Source organism: Alosa pseudoharengus, unplaced genomic scaffold, assembly GCF_046254945.1.
Source record: "Alosa pseudoharengus isolate Yale_2024_CS ecotype anadromous, Long Island Sound unplaced genomic scaffold, YU_APseudo_1.1 YU_APseudo_1.1_scf_2, whole genome shotgun sequence".
NCBI classification, from domain to species: domain Eukaryota; kingdom Metazoa; phylum Chordata; class Actinopteri; order Clupeiformes; family Clupeidae; genus Alosa; species Alosa pseudoharengus.
The window spans coordinates 38985533-39010750 of record NW_027468663.1 but is presented as its reverse complement, the minus strand read 5'-3'; the positions used below and the strand labels follow the sequence as shown (position 1 = coordinate 39010750).

The window sequence follows — 25218 nt, the reverse complement described above, 5'->3', positions numbered from 1 at the left end:
AACGAGTGAGCACACACACACACACACACTCACACACACACACACACACACACACACACACAGTAATGTTAAGTGCACAAGCAGTGTTGGGGGAGAACTCTCAAGTGCCTGGGCGCTAAACCCTGCTCCTAGCCATCTACCCTCCAGCACAGGCTAATTAGTAACCGCTACCTAATTAGCCTGATTCAGCACAAGAAGGGGCTCAAAGGCATGCAAGTACAACAGTCCGATGAGTTAGCATACGGCTGGAGGCCCCTCAGAGCAGAGCTCCATCACAGCCTGTTGGCTGCATCGCAAAGGCTGCATTTTTCAAAATCAAATTTCAAAAGAGAATGTCCACACATAGGAGTAGCTCCCAAACTTTAAGATCCTGTTGGGAGTTACTCCGGTGTCTAGACATTCTCTTTTGTTTCACCTTATCCTACACCTTGTCCTGCACCTGGCCTCTCCTGCACAACCACTCTACCAACCTAAATTACTATTGATACAGGTTATCCGTCACTACACTCTACACTAACCCTAAAAATGGCTTAGAAGTAATCATGTTTCAGACCATTCACAAGAACTATATTAGTGTCAACAAGGATGATATCATATGAGGAGACACATGAAGACAAGGGCTAATGGCAACATGGATCTCAATTTGAACCAATCACTAAAATCTAGAAAAGCTTACTGCATTTCTAAAAAAAACAATCTTATGACGGAATCTTATGAAGACTCATGGTCCCACTTTCTGCTGATTTCTCAGCCTATGAATGTTGGTACTACTATGTCTGCTCATTGTAATAATTGTGTACATGTTGCTGCTCAATACAGTTAGTTAAGCTTAGGTAGCTCTGTGAACAGGTGAACTTTGTTGTGTCTATGTGTATGTTAATTGTTGTCACTGTGTACTTTTGTGTCATTTAAATAATAATAATTTAAAAAAAGACACCATGGATCTCACACCCATGTCTTATCTTTGCCTGAATTAAAAAAATGTTGATCAGAAAAACAATACACGGCAACAATACAAGACGCCTTACTACTGTAGATACTAGAAGATACTACAACCAAGGAGGGCAACCTAGCATCCTACAAGGTATAATACATGTTATAAAACAACATGGTGTGTGTGGTGTGTGAAGACAAACATCATCTCACAAAACACGTTCTAACCACGTCCACAGTCAGAAATCCCAAAGAGAAAGAAATAAAGACATGAAAATAACAAACAAACAAACAAACAGGCTGTCTGGACATCAAACAGAATCATGAAAATAACAAACAAATAAACAAACAGACTGTCTGGACCTCAAACAGAATCATGAATCCTGTTGAGCCGTGGGGCAGAAAATCCTGCACACATTAGTATTAGCTGTCTGGCTCCACACTGTATGAGTCAGTGCTGCTCTGGGAGCTGGGAGCTGGGGGTGGGGTGGGGTGCAGCCCAGTGGTGTGTGTGTACCATCTAATCTCGGCACCACAGCAGGCAAACACACACCAGATCAGAGCTGCTTACGATGGAGCAGAGGAGAACTGGGGGGGGGGGGGGGGGGGGAGTGGTGACTCAGTTCCAGAGCTCACCACTAAAGGCCATGTAGCCTTGGATTCTGCCATTCCCTGGAGTCAAAACAAACAAACCTCAACGCAGCTTCACCAAAACAGGATCAAAGCTCGTCAACTATGCTGCACGTGGGAAGAATACATTAGACCCTGTGTACATGGACATCCAAGGTCTGAACAAGGCTTGAACATCGGACCATATCTCTGTTGTGCCAAATCTTACATACAGACCACTTTTGAAACATGCCAAAGCCTTTTAAAATGAGGTAAGAATATGGTCAGATGGGGCATCTCAGCTCTTCAAGACTAGTTTGAAATTCACTGACTTAGACATGGTCGGATATGCAGCCTTTAACAGTGATGCTAATAACTCTATAGAGTTGTTCACTAATTATGTGACTGAAAAAAAAAAAAGAGAGTACTGGTAATTGATTGAAGCTCAGGTCAGCTCTCTCTGTAAGTGAATTCTTTTCTCTGTGACCAGTAGTCTGCAATCAGTCCGAACTGGCAACCTTGGCACAACACCCACCCACAGCTGGGCACCCAGTCCACTGCTCACAACAGTGGTGGGTCTCATCGTCAACAATAATGATAGAGAGGAGAGGTCGAGAGGCTGGCAGACTGGTGACAGAACAACAACGTGTCTGTGAATGTGAAATATGAGACAAAGAAACTGATTGTTGACTTCAGGATAGGCGGGCAGTGACTGCATCCACTGCCTCATCTGTGGTTGTGTTGTCAACTATTAGCTTGGTGTGTGCACGGAGGAAGGCCTCTCCCGGTCAATACAGAGCATCCTGACTGTCTGGCTAGTAAAGCTGCAAGACAGTGGTACCCAATGCTGTGCATCATACAGTAAGGACATCTTTGGGGTCTCTCTCTCTTCTTTGCAGAACCTACAAATTCACCAGCACCAGAGCTCCACCACCCTGCTCCTTTAGCCCCTCTGTCATCTGGCAGGAGACAGAGCAGCATCTGACCAGTCACCAGCAGACTGCAAAACAGCTTCTTCCTTTTGGCCAGTCAAGCACCTAAACATCCTTCTCCCTTCCCTTCTAACGGTCCCTTGGCCTGACCACTGAGCAACGTACACAGTATACAGCACCACGCTGCACTGCCCTTTCATTCACACACCATTTCAATATTTTAATACCTGAACACTATTGCCTTGTTGCAACTGATTGGCACTAATGAAGTTCATTTGTTGCAGTATATTATTTTCTGTCAAATATTTTGCTATTGACCTACCATATTTTCTCTTCTGTAGTGCCCTAGTTAGACCTGCACTTCTTGTACACCATCACTGCTCTGCCTTGGCTGGGTCGTGACCTGTTGTAGTCCTGTGTGTGTATCACTGTGATGCCGCATTGTGCATGTGTTTTACTGCTGCTTTATGGGCCAGAGGTTCCTCTTCCTCTCTACACACCACACAGACAGTTCGACAGTATGCATACTCGACCTGACCAAGCCTGCGTTGTGCTTTGGTTTCCCTCAAGATTTCTTCCCTAAGATTTCTTAGCAACAATTCAGAGTGTGCTTAAAGTACAGCAGCTTTAGAGTCTGCAATGAGATTTCGATGTGGTCACTGTACCTGCTCCAACAGTCTAGAGAAGTCTGGCTTCATGAGCATGTCAAACAGGAGTCGCACAGAGTTGAGGTCAATGCCTGGGATTTTGGGGTTGGTTTTGAAGTGTCCATCATCACTGTTGAAAAATAAAGGTACAGAAATGTCAAACTGATGACAAAAAATGCACTTTACTGAAGTTCATTACAGAGTAATTTACAGAAAACTAAATATTTATGGAAATATAATAAGAGATGTTCAGGTCAATGCTATTGTACCTTCATATTATTACTTAAAACGATACCACGATAGCCTAGTCTTGCAAATTTATTGCATTTGCCTTAAAAACTTTCTCTAATAGCTGCTGAACTGAATCCCAATATATAGATGCGAATGGCCTTAATCCGGGATGACTAAAGTCAAATTAAGCACACTCCAGTAGTGAGGGCGTGTGCTGGGTTTGCCTGAAGTAGTGCGATGAGATTAGAGTATATTTTGGGATGAGGCAAAGGCTGATAAATTCTGGCACATTGCAACAGTGGAGGGGGTGGTGGGCAGCGAGGTGGATTTAGGTGCCCACCCCCCACCTGTGATCTTTCCCTCTCTGTCACTGCACTCAGGATAAACATGAGGATCACAGGACGGGGAATAAGCGGCAGGTATTTAAGACAATTCCCTCATCTGGATTTGCTCACCGTGGCAACAGTGCCGAAGGCACCTGGCAGCAAAGCACAGTGGACACAACAAACGGGGGGAAAACACCTGCATATTTAACCGGCCGTCTGCATATCTATAATGGACATTAAGTGTAAAGTTGTGCCAGACGCAAACAGCGGACTGACAGCCCAGAGCCCTGGTGATGGATATGGGCGATTGTGCTCTAATGCCAGACGATACCTGCACCCATCGCTTGTGTTGGCACGAGAGCGATTCCATGACATCACATCTATCCAAATCTATCAAAGCCCAGAGCTAAGCTTTTTGTAATGCTTTCTGGGTAAACGTGATCTTAGGCAGTGGGTTGGGTGCCCTAACCAAACAAGTCAGAAAAAAGGATGGCAGGTGACAGCCAGACAAACTGTTGTGAAGGGAAATGAGAAGATCTATTCTCTCAAATTATATTTTATTTACTTCCAAAAATGGTATTGGATTTGAGTTGTATTTGGAAGTGAGCCAAAAGACACATTCTCAACTCAATGTCAAAGTTTTTTTTTGTTTTTGTTTTTTAAAATAGTGCTTCATCTGGAGAGATTAAGGGATAACCACGTGATTTTAGGAAGACATTATATGCTGATGTAGGCTCATAAATCATTCCCATGACCTAAACTCATGACTCAGCACAGGGCTTTGTGTCTTATTACTAACCACAGAATCTGACCTGGCCGAAAAACACAAAATCATGTAATCCTCTGGCCGCAACATATTCTCAAGAGAGCAGACACGAGGAGTCAACAGCCACTCGCATCACACTCCACCAAGTCCACCCTTTTACCCTGGACTATGTCCCAACATGCATTGCACCAGACAGAGGAGTACATGGAGCTCACCTTTGGTCCAGAAAGCTGGCATTCCAACATGCAGTGGACGAGAGCAATAGAATGGCATCGCTATGGAAAGAGAAGACGAAGCAGACTTTATTACTCTGTGGAGGCGTTATGATTTATTGCTAGCTGATTTGTTTACAGTTTATAATCCAGTGAGGACAAGAAGTGACTTCACAGACACCTTCATCATAATGATCCAACAGTCGCTTACTTGGTAATGTTGGAGTCTGTGCTGTCGGACAGCTTCAGTCTGAGCATGTTCAGGCTCTCGTAATTAATTAGTGAGATGCTCCTGGTGGTGTTTATCACACGGAAGTCCTCTGGGAGCGCCAAGTCCTGTTAACACAGCAGCAGCAGCAGCAGCAGCGGGAGTGAGATCTCCGTGTTTGACAAAAACATTCTCCTCAAACAGACACAACAGACACATTTGTTTGGGCTGACTGCCTCCCCAGTGAACACAGAGACTGAAAACAAGCAGGAGAAGAAACAAACACACAAGACCAACACAATGCCTTCCTCCCCAATCATTTCCTGGCCCTTCCACTCATGGATAGGATTTTGAGGAGTTTCTTATTATTAGTTTGCAATATTTTGGCACTATAATCACTCTGGGTAGTTATGTAAATATGTGAGAAATCTTTTATGGGCAGACTCAGGGCCTATAATGCTTACATAATAGCACCCCCTTGTGGTAAAGAAAAATCAAAGCATGGGTTTTTCTCTGGCTAATCAAAGCCATGTAACACAACCAAATCCACGAGGTCATATTTTGTCCAAATCCTCCAGTTCATGACACTTTTATTGCCAAATTGGTCCAATCGGCCAAGACTTAGTACCGCCTGAATTTATGTCCTACCTTTGGCATCTCCATCAACACAACCCTTAACCAAGCCAGGGTCTCCATCTGCATACTATCAACCAACCATCAGCAAAGTCAAAGTGACAGCATGGGAAGCAGGGCCTAACATTCACAGTGATTACTCACTTCATCGGTGCCATACAACAGGAAGTTATGGTCTCCCCCGCAGTGGATTTTCCTAATGAAGAAATGCTCTGGATCTACAAAGGGTGGAGAGAAAGAGTGGAAGAGTTAGAAATAATGAGACCACAAGCAGTAAAATCTGCATTCTAAAAGCTAACTCGTCTACATGAAACCTTAAAGGCACCAGGCTAAAAAACTGTGATAATGATTTATGGAGTTTAATACAATATGCTTATGCAATGGTCGCGTGAAGACAGCATTTGTAGAAACGGGTGCACACGACCAAAATATGTCTTAACAGGTGCCAGACAAAACGTGTCAGAGAGGAGATGGTCTGCACACTGTATATGGGCTCCAAGAAATACTTTATTTATTCTAAATCTTTTTCTATATCTTTTCGATCTCAACAGATCTTCATCTGTTGAGATCAAAACGTTGCCTTTTGAGAATAAATAAATAAAGTATTTCTTGGAGCCCATATACAGTGTGCAGACCATCTCCTTCTCTCCGTGTGAAGACAGTGGTCACACATTTTCATAAACACATTTCACATTTCATCCTTACCATTCAAGCCCTCAGCACAACTGCTTTATCAAAGCACCTCCCAGGCGTCTCTAACTAGTGTCATACACTTTGTTAGTTACCTACTGTAGCTGTGGTAAGCGCCGGAGATGCTAGTGTTGCCTCTTAAGGCATTTGTTTACCCTGTACTGAGCTTCTCCAGCAGCAGCTGAGAGCTTCACTCAAGCGGTCCCTCAATCTGCCTGTCCTGGACGCCTGGCTATCTCCTTGTGAAGAAAGAAGGTGATCTTAGTAAACAGAACATAGTTTGGTGTACCTAGCATGTTATTTATGTGCAAGACTTAGATTACCTAATTGGCTAATTTAGCTTCAAGCAATTGGCACCATCATCTGTAGACATGTTTATAATGTACCCTACATTTGTAATATACTGTATGTGGTATCAGTAAATACTGCAGTTTCTTTTAAACAAATTCCCAAATTTAGCCCATAAACAGAAGCCATAGGATAAAGCCATTTGTTTGACACAAAAAAAAAACCTCAGACATGTCATTAGAGCAGAACAGAAAAAGTATAAAAAGTTTCATCAGCCGCTTTGGCACCAGTCTCCATTATTGATCAGTGCCGAAATAGCAAAGGACACTCATGTGAAACTCCAATGCCCACTCACCACAAAGCGCGGATTCCTCATTGGGCAAAATACAATCTGCATATTTAGCTTTACAAGATGAGCAAGTTAACACGGCAGAGATAGTAGTCTTATACTGACATGTGTTAACGCTGTCAAACGGATGATGAGGCAGAGGGGGTAGAGAGGCATACAAGCCCTTTCAAGGCCATGAAGGGGTTTCTTCATGAAAACAAATATGAATATATATCTTTTAGGAACATAGAGGAGCTTTTAAGGGGTTAATCATTGGCTGGAGTGCATCTTTAATACAGGGACTGAGATGTCCATGCATGTGGACCCTGTACTATTTGTTTGTTTCCCTGTGTGAGTATGTTTATACTGTATGTGTGTGTTTGTGTTTGTGTGTGTGTGTGTGTGTGTGTGTGTGTGTGTGTGTGTGTGTGTGTGTGTGTGTGTGTGTGTGTGTGTGTGTGTGTGTGTGTGTCTGTGTGTGTGTGTGTGTGTGTGTGTGTGTGTGTGTGTGTGTGTGTGTGTGTGTTTTGGTCAAAACTGTGGGTGTTTGTCAGTGTAACACAGGGGTTCTCAAAGTTTTGATTGGTGAGGGCCAATTCAGGAACCCAACATTGAACTGAGGGCCGCCAAAGGGGCGGGAGGAGAAAAAGAAAAAAATAAACTGGAAAAAAAGTTTTGCATCTCTACAGTTTATATTTATTGCATTATACACATTTTAATTCATACTGTAACTGAGGCTAAACCTGGCAAAACTTGTGAAAATCTTAAGAAGAATTGCAATGCACACACAATCCCTGCGGTTCTCTACCCTCAACAGACAAATTTGGGATATAACAGTTCAGGTTGCAGTCCATTTCAAGTACAAACTTATTTAGAACAAACAGTCTCAGTGTGCCTTGCTTCTTATTAGCATAGGCCTTATTCAGGGCCAATAACAGCTACCAAAGCACCACAGGAAAACCTGACGGCCACGAAACACCACTAAACGGAGATCCATTCTTTTCAAAGCACACAGTACAGTTGTACAGTTTTAACAGTTTTATAGATTTTATCAGATGTTATCGCGGGCCGCCATTGGCCCCCGGGCCGCACTTTGAGAACCTATGGTGTAACACATACAGTGTACATACCAACTACACACCATGCGAGTGAATCAGAGTAAAATCAGTTCCATTTCATTGTTTTCAATTGGAATGCCCTAACTGTCGGCACGACGAGACACAGTGCTGTGCATTGCTCTAATATTTTGAACGAGAAATATGAGGCAATAGGAGGGCATGTTTTTTTTAAAGTATATTTTTTGGGGCTTTTTATGGCTTTAATGTGACAGGACAGTTGAGAATGACAGGAAGCGAGTGGGAGAGAATCGGGGTGGGATCCGGAAAGGACCACGGGGAGGGAATCGAACCCGGGTCGCCGGTGTACGGTGCAGGTGCCCCAGCCAGTTCCGCCACGGCTGGGGCCAATAGGAGGGCATGTTTAACGGATTCAGTGTGGACAGAGCATTGTGATGTGACACAACAGTCGCTCACTCGGATGTAGTTAGGATACTCTGTACAGATGTGTACCATATAGGCCTGTTAGCTGCAGCTGCACTAACTCACCTGAGGACTGAAGCCTTGCTATACAGGAGGGGGGCACGCTGCAGAGAGGAACCGGGGTCTTGGCATCAGTCGTGGCGCCAGTGCCCAGTTGGCCATCAGTGTTGCTGCCAAAGGCGTACACCAAGCTGGATGAGGGCACGAATGCCAGGGTGTGGTGCCTAGAAACATGGACAGAGGTATGCGATCAAATCAGAAGAAGCGGTCCAGTCTAGAAAGAGCAGAACGTGAGACAGAAGCCACAACTGACATAAAATCTAAATAAAGTGCCTGCCTTGGAATTCTTCATGTAGAAAAGGCCACTTAGGGCCTCCAGTCTGTCTAATTAGAGGAATGCTGCAACATCTTTACTAATAACCCTTTCAGAAAAGCTCTTCTCAGGATCCTACAAAAATTCAGCAGTGCCCAATCCATTTCATCCACGAATATAAATTTGCCAACCTGTCAACATGTGGGGAAATAGCTAGGTACAGCCCTCCTCAAAGCAAGCACAATATAGTAGACAAGCGTAATTTTGCTGTTAGTTTACTTTGTAATTTTTGACTAAATACAATGTATGAATGACTGGAAATTATGCCACCTGAGCTGGCAAGGGCATGGATGCCAGGGTGTGACAGTTTGTGCCCATAACTAAGAAAGGAATGCTGTCAAACTACCACCATCAGAATATTATTGTGGGCAAAAACCAACCTACTGACAGCTCGGTCAATAACAGTGTCTTTTGAAAGTGAAAGTGATGATTCCACAACAACCCAAACCAGATTAGTATCCAATATTGGCATTAGATGTCTGACACAGACAACCTGTTTCAAGTTTAAAGTACAGCCTGCAGGCCAGACCTAGCCCACATACTACTTTCATACGGCCCACAACACGGTCGAGGAAAATAAATAAAAATGGTGTGCCACGCTGTTCTTTCCTGAAAATCTACAGCGCTTCATTCGGACAGCAGTGGCCTACTGGTTAGGGCTTCGGGCTTGTAACCGAAGGGTTGCCGGTTCGATCCCCGACCCAGTAGGAAAAAATGTGGGTGGGGGAAGTGGTTGAGCACTGCTCTCCCATGCCCACATCCACGGCTGAAGTGCCCCTAGGCACCTAACATACACCCAACCTAACCCCTCACTGCTCCCAGAGCTCACTGCTCCGGGTTAGTGTGTGCTTCACCTCACTGTGTGTACACTATGTGCTGTGTGTGTTTCACTAATTCACAGATTGGGATAAATGCAGAGACCAAATTTCCCTCACGGGATCAAAAGAGTATATATACTTATCTTATACTTATCTCAGTTTCCTGATTTGAACCAGTGGGGTGAGCTTTAAAGGAAGAGTCGGGTCTAAAGACAACATAGGGTCTATTTTCAGATGATAACAAGTGGAAACTTTTGTTGGGGACATAAACAACGATAATCAGAGTGGTTTTGAGTTTGACCGGAATATGCCTTTAGAAGGAAATAGCATACCAATGGCCTTGGGGCAAATTCACTATGTCAAAGTAAGTCGCTACTTTAAGCTAACAAGGCTCAAAATATTGTTAGGCCCAACCTTCAGTGATACCGTGGAAAGGGTCCCTGCAAAAAACCCAAAATATGTTTAACTTCATGGCCTCGAGTTTGGCAGCGATGTCTTCATGTCATAAAGGCTTTTCTCCCACTCAGGCGTATTAAATGTCTCCGGCGATATGGGAATTTCGGGAAAATCTATGTCAAGGCAGGGACTCTGAAATGGACGAGCACCCTCTGGTGAAGTGAATTTGAATAAACCAATCGCATGCAACTAGTATTAAATTATGATCTATATATCGGCAAATAAATGTCCACATCCCTTTATTGTAAGAATGGGACATTCTGCCGTCCTATGTGAAATAATAAGCAGGACAGTAGGAGTAGGCTATAGCGAATTAATGCCGACGCGATATTGGCTGCAAATAGCTTATCATTAACAACACGTCATGGTAGGGTGTCCGAAACAGTTGCCTAGGCCAGGGGTCCCCAACCTTTTATGTACCATGGACCAGTTTGATTCCAATTTTTTTTTCACGGACCGGTGGGGGGGTGGGTGGGTTCGGGGATTCCATGTTTTGTTCCGTGTTGTGCATGCATTACTTGAAAAGAACTAGCTCCAGTTATGTATGAACAGTGAAGGTAACAAACTCTTAAAAATGTGAAAAACGTGAACTTGAAGAAGTGAAAATTGAACAATATGAACTATGAAAATTTAACAACTTGAAGCTACATCTATCATGTGTGAACATGCTTAACAAAATATGGTAACAAAACATGGGAACTAAACGTGCATTACGAATATAATCAGTGGGAGCCCTGTGCTTGTTTCCCTGCAACAAGAAGGTTCCATCTGGGGGTGATGGAAGACACCCTCAGTGTGTTTGAAATGTCCAGTCGATTGCGCAATTTGGTCTAAGTTGCAGTCATTGCCGAAAACCTGGCCTCGCATAGATACGTGGTGGGAAATGGTAACGTTTTCAGCGCTTTTCTCGGGATATTCTGCTTTGGTTTTCATCCAAAAACCCGCCAGAGAGGTTTCCTCATAGCCTACACACTCTTAAGACCACCGTCATTTGCAATTTCGATCAACTGCTCTTCCTCCTGCGCTGAAAAGTTAGGACTATTCGGGATATTGACAAATGGGTTGCGGACCCACCCATTGGTTTGCCGTGGATCTTTGGAGGATGGGAAGTAACGCTCAAACTCATTTGAAAGCGCAACAAGGTGATCGCGCACCAGCTGCGAGAGAAAGGGCCCTGCCTCAGTCTCTCCCAAAACCCCCACTACTGTTTGGAATAGGGGTGTAACGGTACACAGAAGTCACGGTTCGGTTCATACCTCGGTTCGGACATCACGGTTCGGTACGAGTTCGGTACAATGGAGGGAAAAGCAAAACAAAAATGCAGAAAGCATTTTTTTTATTGTGCATGTCTCAGGCTGTACCATCTAGTGTCATACAGTCTCTTCCCTGAGCTATCTGCAACAGCCTGAAGTGTGTAAGATGTAGGCTAAACAGTACAATAAGTACCCAGACTCCATCTGTAACTTGTAAACAAAATAAGACAATCAGCTATAAAACTGAAAATAGGCCTACAGCATCTCTTATTTCTGAAAGTGCAAATTACATAGAAAAATGATTTTTAAAAATCCACTTAAGCAAGACCTTCAACATCTGTGTTTAGTTGTATATGGAAGGGTCTACAATTTGCCTCAATATTTTTCATTGTGTGTAAAGTAATAATCTAGCCTACTAACTGTGAAAATATCACACTATTTTGCCTTTTTTTAAAAAACGAAATTGCTCCTTTCATTTCATAAACAGACTACAACTAGAAGTCACGTGACTTTGCCCTTTGACGTTAACTCACCGTACTAGCATGGTTTGTTTATTAGCCTGGTTAGCGTTGTCACTTTATTTTACTGTCTATGCACTTAACACTACCAGCTCCTCATGTGAGAAGTTACAAGTTACCCCTACATAAAGGTAATTACCACGCGATAGGTTTTGGCCCTATTTGTATGTGTATCCAAAGGCTGCTGAAGCGCAGGGGAAGTTTTTTTCCCCTCGTTTCAGTGATTGGAAGCCTACATCATCTGGGTGATGGCTTCGAATATGTGTAGCATTTATTCCACTCACATACCCAATAACTGCTGAACAACGCTGACACACAGTTTCATCTTATCCACCACTCTTTCGCCTGTACTAACGTTACTGTAACTGAAGTTCTCAAACTTGCGATCTTAAATAGACCAGCGGATCCTCTAACTCTTGTGGGTCTAACCTTAGTGCTGCTAATGACTGACGGACTCGACTGACGACCTGACAAAAAAAAACATAGGCGCCAATCAGAGCTTCAGAGCTAAGGCGAGGCTACAGATTAGCGTTAGGTGTCGCTAAAGAACTCCCGTAACTCTCGATACTTAACAGTAATTGCGCATGACATTAATTAATCCGCACACGAGTTTTATGTATTTTTATACCGTGTATTCTCCGTGTAAATTCATGCACCGAACCGTGACGCCCGTACCGTTTAGGTTCAATACGAATACATGAACCGTTACACCCCTAGTTTGGAACATATCAAATACACCCCGATCCACTCGTCGTACCCACAAATCAAGCTTGGCTTTAAATGCAGCGACTTTATCTGCCAGTTTAAAGACAGTCGTCATTCTCCCCTGCAGTGACAGGTTGAGGTTATTAAGCAACCCGAATATGTCACACAGGTAAGCGAGTTTTGACACCCAGCCCTCATCACTAAAATATGCAGCTAACGGTGACTTTTGTTCTGTAAGAAATCTTTGCAGCGGCTCTCGCAACTCAAACACTCTGGCCAGTGACCTGCAACCAACTTGGATAGCGTACCACGGTGACCCATTCGCCCTCTCTAACAACTGTGCCTCAATATCCTCTGACATATCATCAATTCGCCTATGAACAGTGCTTGCAGAAAGCGGTACCTAAGCTATTTTTTTTAGCTGCAGCCTCCCCAAGGAGTTCATTGCACATGCCTTTACCAGCAGCATGCTCTTCCCCAATAGTAAAGGGCTTCTTAGATTTAGCAATCCGACTAGCCACTATGAGGCTTTTAGCGCAGCCACGTTCACCGATGTGGTTGCTTTACGCACTAGTTTTTTGTCTTTCTTGCTCGCGTTTCTTACGCTCAAAGAACTCAAGGGGTTTGTCTTTAAGTGTAGGATGCTTGGACTCTAGATGTCGAATTAGCTTTGATGGTTGCATTGCTTCGTTTGACAACTTTCGCCAAATACCACACATAAAGGACTTGGTGCATGCGAGTCACCGGTCTCTGCGAAACCATATTTTAAATATGACTCGTCATATTTCGTATTGAATGACCCCTTCTTTTTCTTTGAGGTATCTGGCTCACCATCGTCAGTGGGTATTATTGCGAATGTGGCATTATTGTGAATTAAATTGAATTTATTTAGTTTGCATGCATTTTTTTAAAAACTCTTGTCGTAGGCTACGGCCCGGTTAGGAATGTCCCGCGGCCCGGTACCGGTATCGCATATCTACTACATAGATTAACAGCCTGGTTGGATGTTATACAGTATTTAAAACGGTTCTGTTTAAATTCACAAAAATGTTTTTGTGAATTTAATTGTTTGGAAGAGCAGAAGAAATACTAGGCCTACATATTATTCTTTGAAAAACTATTCAGATGCACAGTATTGATATTTCAAATCTGACGCATTGCATTTAAAGAGAAACTATGCATTTTTGGCAATTTATTCGCCGTTTCCTCGCAGGTTTTTCTGCAGAACTCCCCCTACAGCTTCAGAGTATATAATTTACGACACTCCTCAATCTGTCAGTCTGCCGTTTCCTCTTTCCCTGTTCCTCCGACAACGGTTAACTCGTTTTCTGTTTCTTTTCGCTGGCTCTGTCATGACAAATGTCTGAGAAACTCCATCGCTACCTTGTTCTAGCTGGTGCCTGACATGTATGTGTGTAGTGCAGTAAAGCAATTCGTTACATAGCGAGGCTGCGAGACTTTCTGTCTCTGAGGCCGTCGGCCCGCCGGCCAAGAGTAGCAAGGTTGTTTTTTCCGCTCACAGGCACTAGAGGGAAGCGAGACGGGCACCATTCAACCCGAAAAAAGTAATGTAACCATTCCAATGACTCCGAAGCTGTTCAGTTAAGGTAAATTAAGCTAAAAAACCTGCGTAGCTCCCCTTTAACCCATTCGCGCTGGATGCTGCATGACGCAACATTGACCCTCCTGCTGGATGCTGCGTAGCGCAACATTGACCCTCCCGCTGGATGCTGCGTAGCGCAGCATGCTTTTTATTTCATGTTTCTAGGTGCTACAGAGGCTTAGATATTACATTTTGGTAGACGTTGACAAGTTTTAGTATGTTTTCAGAAAACCCTCAGGAAATAAGGTTATTTAGTCTAGAATTTCTCTTGTGCAATACTACGCATCCTCTACCATACTCGCTGGTGACACATCGCTGCCAAAGTCAGGACAGTTTTTTACATTGTTTACACTTCATATGACAAAGGACAGTTCTTTACATTGTTTCTAGGGTTTCAACCATGACTTAGCATCTCCAGTGTTGATTTTCTGGTCTTGATAGTATCTTATTTGTTATGACACTCAGACACGTAACAGAGTCTGTATGTGGCCGTGATGACTCTCCTCTGGGGGAGTGGGGCTCCAGGGTCTGGAGGGAAAGGAGTGGAGGTGATGTAGGGTGTTTGGGGGTATATGGGGGTGTTTGGGGCGTACCTGCCACAGGCGATCTGGGACACTTCTGTGCCCATGAGCTCCAGGACTCTGCGAGGGAGGGGCTCATTGTTGGTCGAGTCGTGGCCCAACTGGCCCCTGGAGCCGTTTCCAAATGTAAACAAACCTCCGTCCTGCCCCAGCACACACACACACACACACACACACACACACACACACACACACACACACACACACACACACACACACACACACACACACACACACACACACACACACACACACACACACACACACACACACACACACACACACACACACACACGATAGGAAGATAAAAAGAAGGTGTAAAATGTGGGTTTGTTCCCTGTGATGAGTAACTGTACGTACGTACACACCTTCGCCAACTTGAGCTGCAAAAGAAGCTCTGGCCGCCCTGTCAAGGAGGCTTGTCAAAAAGTACGGGGAAGCTTTTTGACGCTTTGGCCGCTCTGACGTTGCAGCATTCTACATTACTGGTCGTTTGCCGCTGAACCGCGTCATACTGTAGCTCATTAGCATAAAGTTGACCAACTTTCAATTCTGCTTGACGCTCTGGTCGCTCAAGACGCCCAAAACGCGACGCCAACGGATTTGCCGCTTCTTGCAGCTGAGAGAAGCCGGCTTCCATTGAAAATTAATGACTTCCTATATCTTTTGCAGCTCAAGTCGGCAGCGGTGTGTACGTACAGTAAGGACTAAAGATGATGACTATTTCATTAGTAAATAACAAGAATCTAGTAATTCCCTCTATATTGGTTTTCTTTGCACATTTCTACAATTGTATACAACAAATTGTTAAAATGGAAATTATGACTTCAAAAACTCTTCTATGCCAGAAGAAGAAATGTACAACACCTTTGTTAATGCAGCAGTATGCTCTTCTCCACAGCTGATGTACACTACTTTCTGTGACCTTAGGAATTTTATGTGGCAAGGGACTGCACGATCTGGGGAAAAAAACCAAAAGGTAGACATGTCCTGAACCACTACAATGATTCTGAATAAGAGCTAAATAAAACACACTCGAATACTTAATATGTACTGCTGTCTGTGTATCTGATTAATCAGGGCTAGTTAAAGGGCTAGTAGTTTATCTTATTGGTTTTAAGGTCTGATGGAAAATCTGTTTCAGATTAGCATTTAACCCCACTAATACTTTGTATTGTAAACATACAAGGCATAGTTTCATTTTTGATCTAAGAGAGAGAATGATACCTTGTTCACCTCGTTCTTGGAAACTCCAAGCCCATCCTCATTACTAATTTGTACATCACCACCTAACACATAGTATATAGATACCTATATTTTCTTCATAAAAAGGCGAATCCATTCTTTTCACAACCTTTTCTCAATATCGTGCTTATTACCAAACTGTAAGGTGGGCTCACATTAGCCAGCGGCAGGTTTCCTATTGTTCTCTATGGTTCGGCAGCGGAACGGTGGCAACGCTGGTGTAACGCTAGCGTTGAGCAAGCTGAGCGTTGAACTTGGTTCAACTTCAAAGTGCAACACGAGCATATTCAATTGTGTTGCTTAGGGAACGAGACAAAACTTATTATGATCTGAGCGTTGCGTTTTACGTTTGCCGCTGCCGTTGCCACTGGCTGATGTGATCCTCGCCTAAATCTGCATCTAACATTAACTTTTTTTTTTAATTAAAAGATGGTCTTTTATTGGAACTCCCTTCATGTTTACCTTGTTCATCATTCAGGCCCAGCTGCCCAGCGCTGTTCTTGCCCCAGCCAAACACGGCCCCTGAGAGGGACAGGGCAAAGCTGTGGTCCCCTCCAGCACTGATCTGAGACAGGGGGATCCCCGCCAGAGACTTGAGGGGTTGGGGGGACATGGTGCTGGGCTCCCCCTTCCCCAGACCCAGCTGACCATTGGAGTTCTGGCCCCACGTGAATAACTGCCCGTCTGAAAGCAGAGTTAGAGGGAAGAGATCAGGACAAGAATTGCATTCATGTGTCTCAACTAGACATGTGTGGATGAAGCAGGACATATAACAGTGTTGACTTATGCTTTCCTGGTTAATCAAATTGTCAAATTTGTATCTTAAAATTTGTATAAATAGAGCAAAGGGGGCTGCTGTCTTAAAAGGCTCAAGAGGCTCCAATGTGTCAGTGAAAGAAAAAATAACAGTAAGCACACATAATCCCTAAATTGGATGTTTGTCTGAATGGCATCATCTGTAGTTAAATGACTTCACTGAAACCAAAAGAGGAATTGCATGGTTGTAAAATCTAATGCATGACGGCTGAGGGTGCAGGGTACTACCTTTGGAAAGTGCAATGCAGTGCTGGTTGCCACACATCACCTGCGTGATCCGATGCTCACACAGCTTCTTGATCAACCTAAAAAATATTGGTTGTGATCAACATCACCTCCAGTTAAACCAATATGAAATACACAACACATCAATATGAAATGAAGAATGTTAATTCGGTAACATGCAGATGTTCTAAGCTCAAGATACTCCCAATGAAACCTTCAAGACTATGAGATTTTTCCCCCTGTGAAATACAAAACCCTCCCGCAATACACTAAACAAGTGACACAGGAAAAAATAGCAAACAGATGAAGTTACATGCTGAAATGTGAAGGTATATGATGTCTTATAGCAATGCAAATACAAATATACACACACACACACACACACACACACACACACACACACACACACACACACACACACACACACACACACACACACACACACACACACACACACACACACACACACACACACACACACACACACACACACACACACACACACACACACACACACACACACACACACACACACAGAAAACTAGAATAACAACAGTGACATTTTATATCTAGAGGGAAGTGGGCAGTTGCCTATCCTTTCGCCTGTGCGCTATTCCTAAAGGGCTTCATGAATGATAAGACAATCCCTTGTGTGGGTAACACACACAGCCTACACTTCCCATGAGACCTTGATAAACCCAGCCAGTGAGATACTCTACCTGGGCACTCTGACGGCCTCTTCTGCTGTTCCCAGCCCGAGCTGGCCTTCACTGCCAGCCCCCCAGGTGAATACCTGGCCCTGCTCGTTCACCGCCAGCGAATGGGCAGAGCCGCACGCCACACCAGCGATCTTCTGAGCGTCCAAAGCCCCCACCAGCTCTGGAGATGGGGAAAACATAAAAGGATGAGAGGAAGAAAGACAAAAGAAAGAGACAGTTATCAGCATCACATTTTCTGTAGGTCCAACAGCAATGTTCCTGTATGGGCTGCTCTTGTCATGTGATGGCTCTGAGATATGTGCCTCCCTAGCCCCTACCAGAAGTCACTCAAGTGTCTGCAGCATGCTCTGAGCCGGCGTGACCTAGACTGTGTGTGTTCAGAACTACTATGGTAAGCCCTCTATTTTTAGTGCTCTTGGACTGCCATGTGTTCATGTGTTAGGCAGACCTTACCCTTAATGACAGAGGGGAAAAAAGAGGGCTAATTAGCATCGCCATTAAAAAACGCACAACTCAGCACATCATGTGCAGATGACTGAACAACATGAGGTTCAGCAGTAGCTCTAATACAGGCCTACATCTGTGGAGTTTACTTGTACGCCCAACAGAGAGGACACTGTATCCATAACATACTAAGAGTGTTTATAAAAAAGCAGAAGTTACAGCTTTCATTTCTTTAATGGTCTGAAAACAAACAGAAAACCAACAGAAACACACATTTTCAGTTCGGTAGAAAGAGACTGCACTGAGACTTTAAAGTAAACTGGTTAACCCACTGGCTGTTTCCAGCATGATAAAGAACTCTTAAATTGTTCTTGAAATTGTAAGTACCAGTATGCACTAGTTCAATCAATTCTGGCCAATCAGGACCAAATATGTCAGTGTTTCCCATACATTGACTTATTTGTGGCGGCCCACCACCATATCAACACTGACCACCACACAATGATTTTCCATGTTGTACTGTTTAAATTGGATGGAATTCGTTCTTTGAACAATCCTGCAATTGTTGGCATAAAAGTTGACTGGCTAAATTATGCTTAAATCTGCATCATAACCACGCTGCGTTAATTTGTTAAAAACTGATGCATTCAAGTTAATTCTGCAAACCTACCACCACAAATAGAATTCAATTCTGTGGGAAACAGTGTATGTTGTTGCGTGTATTTTCATTCACTGTGGCACTTAAGTTCCCAGCAATCAAACAAACTCATCTGAAACCAACAGTGTGGCATATCTGGAATTTCCCCAGAGTTTTTTCTTGCATTTATCACCAGCTTAACAACAGAAAGTAAAAATAAAAATGCAGCCCATATCTTCCACTACAAGCGCTCATCCTTTCCATGTGTCCTTCTCAGCCAAATCAGGCTAAAAGAGAACTATAGCTGGCTTTTAAAAGGCACTGGATTCAAACCTTCAGCCTGAGGTGTGGCTTAAATAATGCATCCTCTCTCTGTGTGAAACTCAGAGGAAATGTATGTGTGACCACCGATTCAGCTTGTTGTGAGATGGCTGGCGTGCAACGCTGCAAGCAGCATGCTACCGCATGAGCCAACTGAAGCTTTCTCACACTTGAAAAAGCAGCCTCACCTGGCAGGTAGACAGATACAAGAGATCAGGGAAGCCACATTCAGAATCCCCCAGCAAGGTGCTGCAAATGGCACATTTATTTAGGGATAGGCACTAGCTGCATGGCCGTACAGCAAGCCTGACACAAAAAAAAATAGCAACATCACACAGACACGCTCACAAGGACAGAGAGGATGACATCACTGGCTCCAGGGAATGCAAACAGCAATGTCACTAGCCTGATATTCTTGGGCCATTTGTTTTGACTTGGGCCTACAGTATGGCTCATTCGGATTTCTCACAACCTGATCTCTCTCATGCTACCGCTAGCACACAACCAGCCCACTCACATGCAGGCACATCTGATCAAAACAGAGCAGAGGATTGGCCGAGGCCATCTGCACGTGAAGCTGTGTGTGTTCCCTGAAAAGAGGCAACAAGCACGTGGCCTGTGAAGGATTAGACACCTGGGAAGAACTGTCATGCATACCCGAACATTCTGCTGTTTCACCATTAATCCAAAATTCATATCATGCAATGAGTAGTAGCCTACATGGATTCATGCAAACCCTCCCTATGTTGGACCACAGCTCATTTCAACAAACACGTTCTTCATAAAAAAAGCTTATAGATGATACAGACACCCTGATATTTTAACTACACAATCACATCTGATGACACTTATGATAAAATGATTACTTCTACCAGAGGTAAGGAGATATTCCAATGCCAATTGGTCACAGAAACACTGACAGAACTAGCATACTATAGATACAGTACATTGCAAATGAGTAACTGAGTGTGCATGTTGCAATGTTTTGTAGCAGCAACTACATATGAATCAGCAAAAGTCCATGTGAATAAGACAACCTGACAGCATTTGGTGTACTGCAGTCTCAGAGCCATTATAACAAATTATGTGAATGAGTAAGGGGTGAGTGAATGTGTGGCTCAGGTGTGTGTTTGGGATGCTATGTTCCCTGTGAGTGTTCTACCCATGCAGTGTGAGTGAGTGAGTGGAAGCCTGTGAGTGAGAGTGTGTCACTAAGAACTCTCACCTGGCATACTTCTGGTCTTCTCATGGCCCAGCTGTCCATGGCAGTTGGAGCCACATGTGTACACACTCCCATCATGCAACAGGAAGAGGGAGTGCTGTCCCCCACAGGCCACGTCCTTCAGCACCCTTCCGCTAAACACCCGGCAGGTCTGTGGCTCTAGAACAGGACTCTCTGACTCTCCAACTCCAAGCTGTCCAGAAGACGCACTACCCCAACACAGCATCATGACTCCAAAAGACAGGGGAGAAATACCAAACAAGAGCTAGAGAATGGATGGAGGCGTCAAGGGAGAGAGGCCAGGGAGAGCTTCAGGCTAGGTTGCCCTGCCTTCTCCCTTCACCGAGAACGACAAGCCTGCGAGGGAGAAAAAAAACGCTGGCATTAGACAGAAATAGACAGAAGAAATCATACCAGTATGGAGGGCGGGGTAGACTGTATGACCAGCCCTGGACCCAAGCCTCAGTGCTACACTAAGTGGTATTTTCAGAATGACAGTGAGGTGAGAAAGGCATGGGATAACTGGGAGGGGTGGGGCAGGTTGACGTGTGGCCTTTACGAGATAAGGAACCTTTCCCTGTGCAGTTAAATAAAACTCTGCCTTCTCACTAATCCCCCATCTAAGCAGCTCCAATCTGCCAGGGGCAGGGACACTCTAAATGGCACAATGTCCTTAGGACAGGACTGCAGTATGTGTGAACTTCAGGCTTGGGCTGGACAACAGAAGGTCACGCTGCCACAGGTTCATCCATCCAAACCCCAAACAAACATTCCACCCACCTTTACAGCAGACTACTAGAAACACATAGCTCCACACACAGTGAACCGACATAATATGGCAAGACATTGACAGTTCCGTGTAGTTTGTGAATGCATCTGACTGTAACGCCTGTGCTAATATAGGACAGCTGGTCTGTTGCTGTCGTTGACGTTAGCTAGTAGAAGCATCATTAGTTAAGCAGATGAAAGTCTACACAAAACACACTTGACAGTCGATAACGTTAACGATATCTAAAAAAAAACTGCATTACTACAACCACTTCCCTTTGCCACGTACGTTAGCATTTGGATGTCAAGAAGTAACGTTCATCTAGCTAACATTTCCTATATTGGCTGAATTAGCACATCCTGCATCACTCGGAATCAAACAGCTAACGTAATCCATCACTGCGATCATTGTAACGTGCCAAATGTATTGAAGTCATGCTATCTCATATCCAGGGAGGAATACTTTTGACGAGGTTGAATAGAAATGTTTTATCAAGCAAGATAAACTCAAAGACGTCGCCTCGAGTATGCACCACTGGCATTCGCAGTCCTAACGTTAGTGTCTGTCTGATAATATCAGACTAACGAAAGCTAGCGTAGCTGGTGGATTTGCATGTCAAATTACGTAACAGCAACTAAATATCTCTTCGTCTGTAACTAGCTGGCTAGCTTGATTTAATTAATTCACAATGAACATAACGTTAACGTTTACTGAAAATTCAGTGGCTAAGTCAGTCGCACAAAATGTTAACAGATGACGTTATTGGATAGCAGTCAGTTACAAACCAGCTAGTTATTAGGATAGCTATCGCTAGCTAACTTATCCAAGCTATCTAAGTTATCCAAGTTAGCAAGTAATGTTAACTCATGTTAAACAATGGTAAATTCAACCTTCTACGATATTCATACACTCAGTGGTTATGACCACATGAGAAACTGACGAATTTCTGACATGAAATACCAAATACCAACCTAGCCAGCTAACGTCAGATGGATGTCAGACAATCACTGCAGATGCATTAAGTTAGACCTAACGTTACCATTGTAACGTTAGCATACATTTGATAATGCAAACACAATCGGACTGACAGAATCGTTATTTTTGAAACCATGGAGGCTATTGTTGTACTACTGATTACTTAACATAGTTATGCCAGTCCATTTTCTTAACGTTAATATTCTAACGTTAACAATACCACACAAACTCGAAAAATGCCTGCTAGCTAACCAGTCCGTGTCACTTGGAGGTTCAGATCCTGGTAGTAGCAAAACAAGTCCTGCTATCTCGATGTCAGATTATTAAGCAGTTAGAGAGGCACGGCGCAAGAAATATGGGTATAATATAATTTAACATGTTAGCTACCTGTGTTGACACATTCCTCGACTCCTAGGTTCAAACGTTTTGGCAATAACAAGGAAGTTATGATTCAGATAACTGCCTAGCGTCACTTGCCACGTGATCGATCTGTCAACGTGAGGGCAGTGCAACCGTCTGCTAGTTCCATCAGAGTAGGCTACTTTGGTTCCATCAGAGAATGTCTAATAAGGGGAGAACTGCCACTCTCGGAAAACTTCCGGTTTCTGAACTGGTTGCAGTTCCTTCTGTGGTTCCACATGAGGGCGCTCGTCCACGAGTGCAGAATGCATGGAGGTCTATGGAGCTGTACCCCTCAAAATCCACTTTTCTCTGGATATAATTTTTTTCCAAGTAATTTGAATATTGTTTTCGAAAGGGGAGGCAAAGAAAATACACTTGGTTGAGTATTATATTTTTTAAAGTCACTTAATTGTTCTAAAAAGCCTTTCAAACGTGTCAATGACGTCATTCATTAGCACAATGCTAGCGTGTTATGGGCAACAACGACCCAACCTGTAAGAAATCAAAAGGACATAAGTACTCGTTCATTCAACTTTTGACCTATAACCCATGTTGAAGTTATACAAACTACAATCAAATCTGAGATTTGTCAACGACAATCAGGTGAAAGAGGCCAATTTAGCCGTCTAGCTCCATTGACTCCCATTCATTCTGCACTCATGGCGATCGCCCCCAGTGGAAATCTAGTGGAACTGCAACCAAAATTCGGTACAATGGGACTTAATACGGAGTGGCAAGGCTCTCCGTAGACGGGCTCTGGTTCCATCCTACTGCAGTTCGATCCACTGCTTTGTTTTTATGGGAAGCCTTTCTAACTTTTAATCGCATCACACTTATCTTTACATAACATAATTTCTCCTACATCTAGTCAAAACTAGTCAGACTGGAGATTTAAAAAATCCACTGAAACTTTTCTAAAAAAGGAGATATCTAGGCTAAACATTATTTTTTTACATTTGACAGTGGCGGATGCTGCTCTTTGGAATAGGGGAAGCTCTGATAAAAAATGTCAATTATTAAATGAATAGGCTTTTATAATGTACTTTGTTATGTAGCCTACATGATATGCAATATTCTGATATATTGCAGATAGGCCTACAATATGCTATATGTAGGCTAGTTGATTTTGTTTGTCAAAAGGAAATTTTATAGGCCTACGCTACTACGCTAGCACTATTTTATTCCAGCACGTGAAACAGGCTAGGCATAGGGGAAAATAGAACACAGCACTGCAAAGCGTTACACGGACCGCTTTGCAGTGCTGTGTTCTATTTGCAGAATTCACATGAAAAAATATAAAAATAGGCTTAAAAATCCGTTATCCATTCTTTAGGACGGCACAGTAAATGGGTTATTGATGCTTATTTTGATTTTCAATTGAGCACAATTACGGTTTTCTGGTCAGAAGTTAAAAATGTAAATTATACGTCATTTTTCTAATTTTCCTTTTTTGCGCTTGTGGTTGGACTGAACCACGAGCACCGGGGGGAGAACACCATCTAGCTGGGCCAGACTATATGGTGGACGAGAGCGCCGCCTGAAGTTGTTCGTGATTTTGACTCATTACTTTAGAGATTAATAAATAAAACTTCGCCGATTCTTGGGAGATGGGACGTTATGGGACGGGATATTTGAATACCATGGTCATGCCATACCATAGCAAATAATTCCCCAAAGCAGAATGCTTTGCCATCGACGTCAGTCTAGGCTATACAGGCCTATAGGCTGCTACCCCAAGCAGTTTGACATGGGACGTTTGGGATACGCAATTTCATACAGGCTGGAATGCACACTTGATCCCGTCTAAAGGCATACCCGATTCCCTGTTCGGCGCTAACTTGAGAACCACTCGAATCCCACCCCAGTTCCGCCAATCTGGTGTCGGCGTTGCCACTTGCCAATGACTACATCAGGAACGGTGGAACCCTGACTTTTCCCTCCCCCTTTAGCGGGACACCCTCGCCACCCAGAACTTCAGATGCAGAGGGAGACAATGCTGCGTCCTGACACTTATGAGTACGTGTTCTACTCATGTCTCACAGAGAAGAAGTTTTATTTATTAATCTCTAAAAAAATCACAAACAACTTCAGGCGGCGCTCTCGTCCACCACTTTGTCTAGCCTGGCCCAGCTAGATGGTGTTCTCCCCCGGTCAGTGGATCTTCTGGCCAATCGATTTCCGTTTCTGAAATGAAAATTAACAAAACAAAAAACGAGGGATTATTTGATTTCCGTTTTAAAATACAAAATCGAAAAACGAGAATCAAGTCGTTCTCCTTTTTTCTAATCGGTTTCAAAACATCAAAATACAAATATCGAAATTAGTCTTAAATTTCGATGGTCATTATTCAATGAAGCCTAGTCTTAGCTCCTAGGCTAATATGAGTAGGCTACCCAGAAGCTCGCATCATAGTCTTAGGCTAACTTGGTAAAAATAGGCTACCTGTTAGATATGGCGGCCTTGGAAAGTGTTGCGAGGGATATAGAAGAGATGGTTAAAAAGGACATGTCTTATGCAGAAATCCCAAACACTTTAACAAATAACTTTGGTTCACAAAGAGGTTACTCTGCGAGGAGCATCCTACGATTTTGCACCCAGCATAATTAGGCATCCACTAACTCGGGACCACCTGGAAACTGAGGTGGTGCAGTTTGCGAGGTAGCCTAGGCCCTAGGGGATGCCAGGCCTACTGCGGTCACGTAGCCTACCTACTGTATGCAATCATTTTATTCATTTTAATTTGATGTATTTATTAGGTTGGTCCAACATACAGTACCTCAGAATTATTGGCACCT

At 43.6% G+C, this 25218-nt stretch overlaps 1 protein-coding gene across 3 annotated transcripts in view; it reads right to left on the bottom strand.

Annotated features, from left to right (window-relative positions):
* The window catches only part of herc3 (HECT and RLD domain containing E3 ubiquitin protein ligase 3), a 42586-nt gene extending 20067 nt beyond the window's left edge, over window positions 1-22519 (bottom strand). The window contains exons 1-13 of one of the 3 annotated variants that reach the window (XM_076294942.1): window positions 22409-22519; window positions 20281-20634; window positions 17654-17813; window positions 16938-17014; window positions 16356-16577; window positions 15516-15607; window positions 14661-14791; window positions 8408-8565; window positions 6343-6426; window positions 5642-5715; window positions 4868-4992; window positions 4660-4719; window positions 3140-3251 (exon numbers count right to left, since the gene is read on the bottom strand). In XM_076294942.1, coding sequence (XP_076151057.1) covers window positions 3140-3251; window positions 4660-4719; window positions 4868-4992; window positions 5642-5715; window positions 6343-6426; window positions 8408-8565; window positions 14661-14791; window positions 15516-15607; window positions 16356-16577; window positions 16938-17014; window positions 17654-17813; window positions 20281-20506 — 1521 coding nt within the window. In that variant the 5' untranslated portion in view covers window positions 20507-20634; window positions 22409-22519. Of the gene's footprint in view, window positions 1-3139; window positions 3252-4659; window positions 4720-4867; window positions 4993-5641; window positions 5716-6342; window positions 6427-8407; window positions 8566-14660; window positions 14792-15515; window positions 15608-16355; window positions 16578-16937; window positions 17015-17653; window positions 17814-20280; window positions 20635-22273; window positions 22294-22408 lie in introns of those variants that run through there. The other 2 variants (XM_076294943.1, XM_076294944.1) reach the window with 2 other exon arrangements.
* Window positions 22520-25218: the final 2699 nt, after the last annotated feature.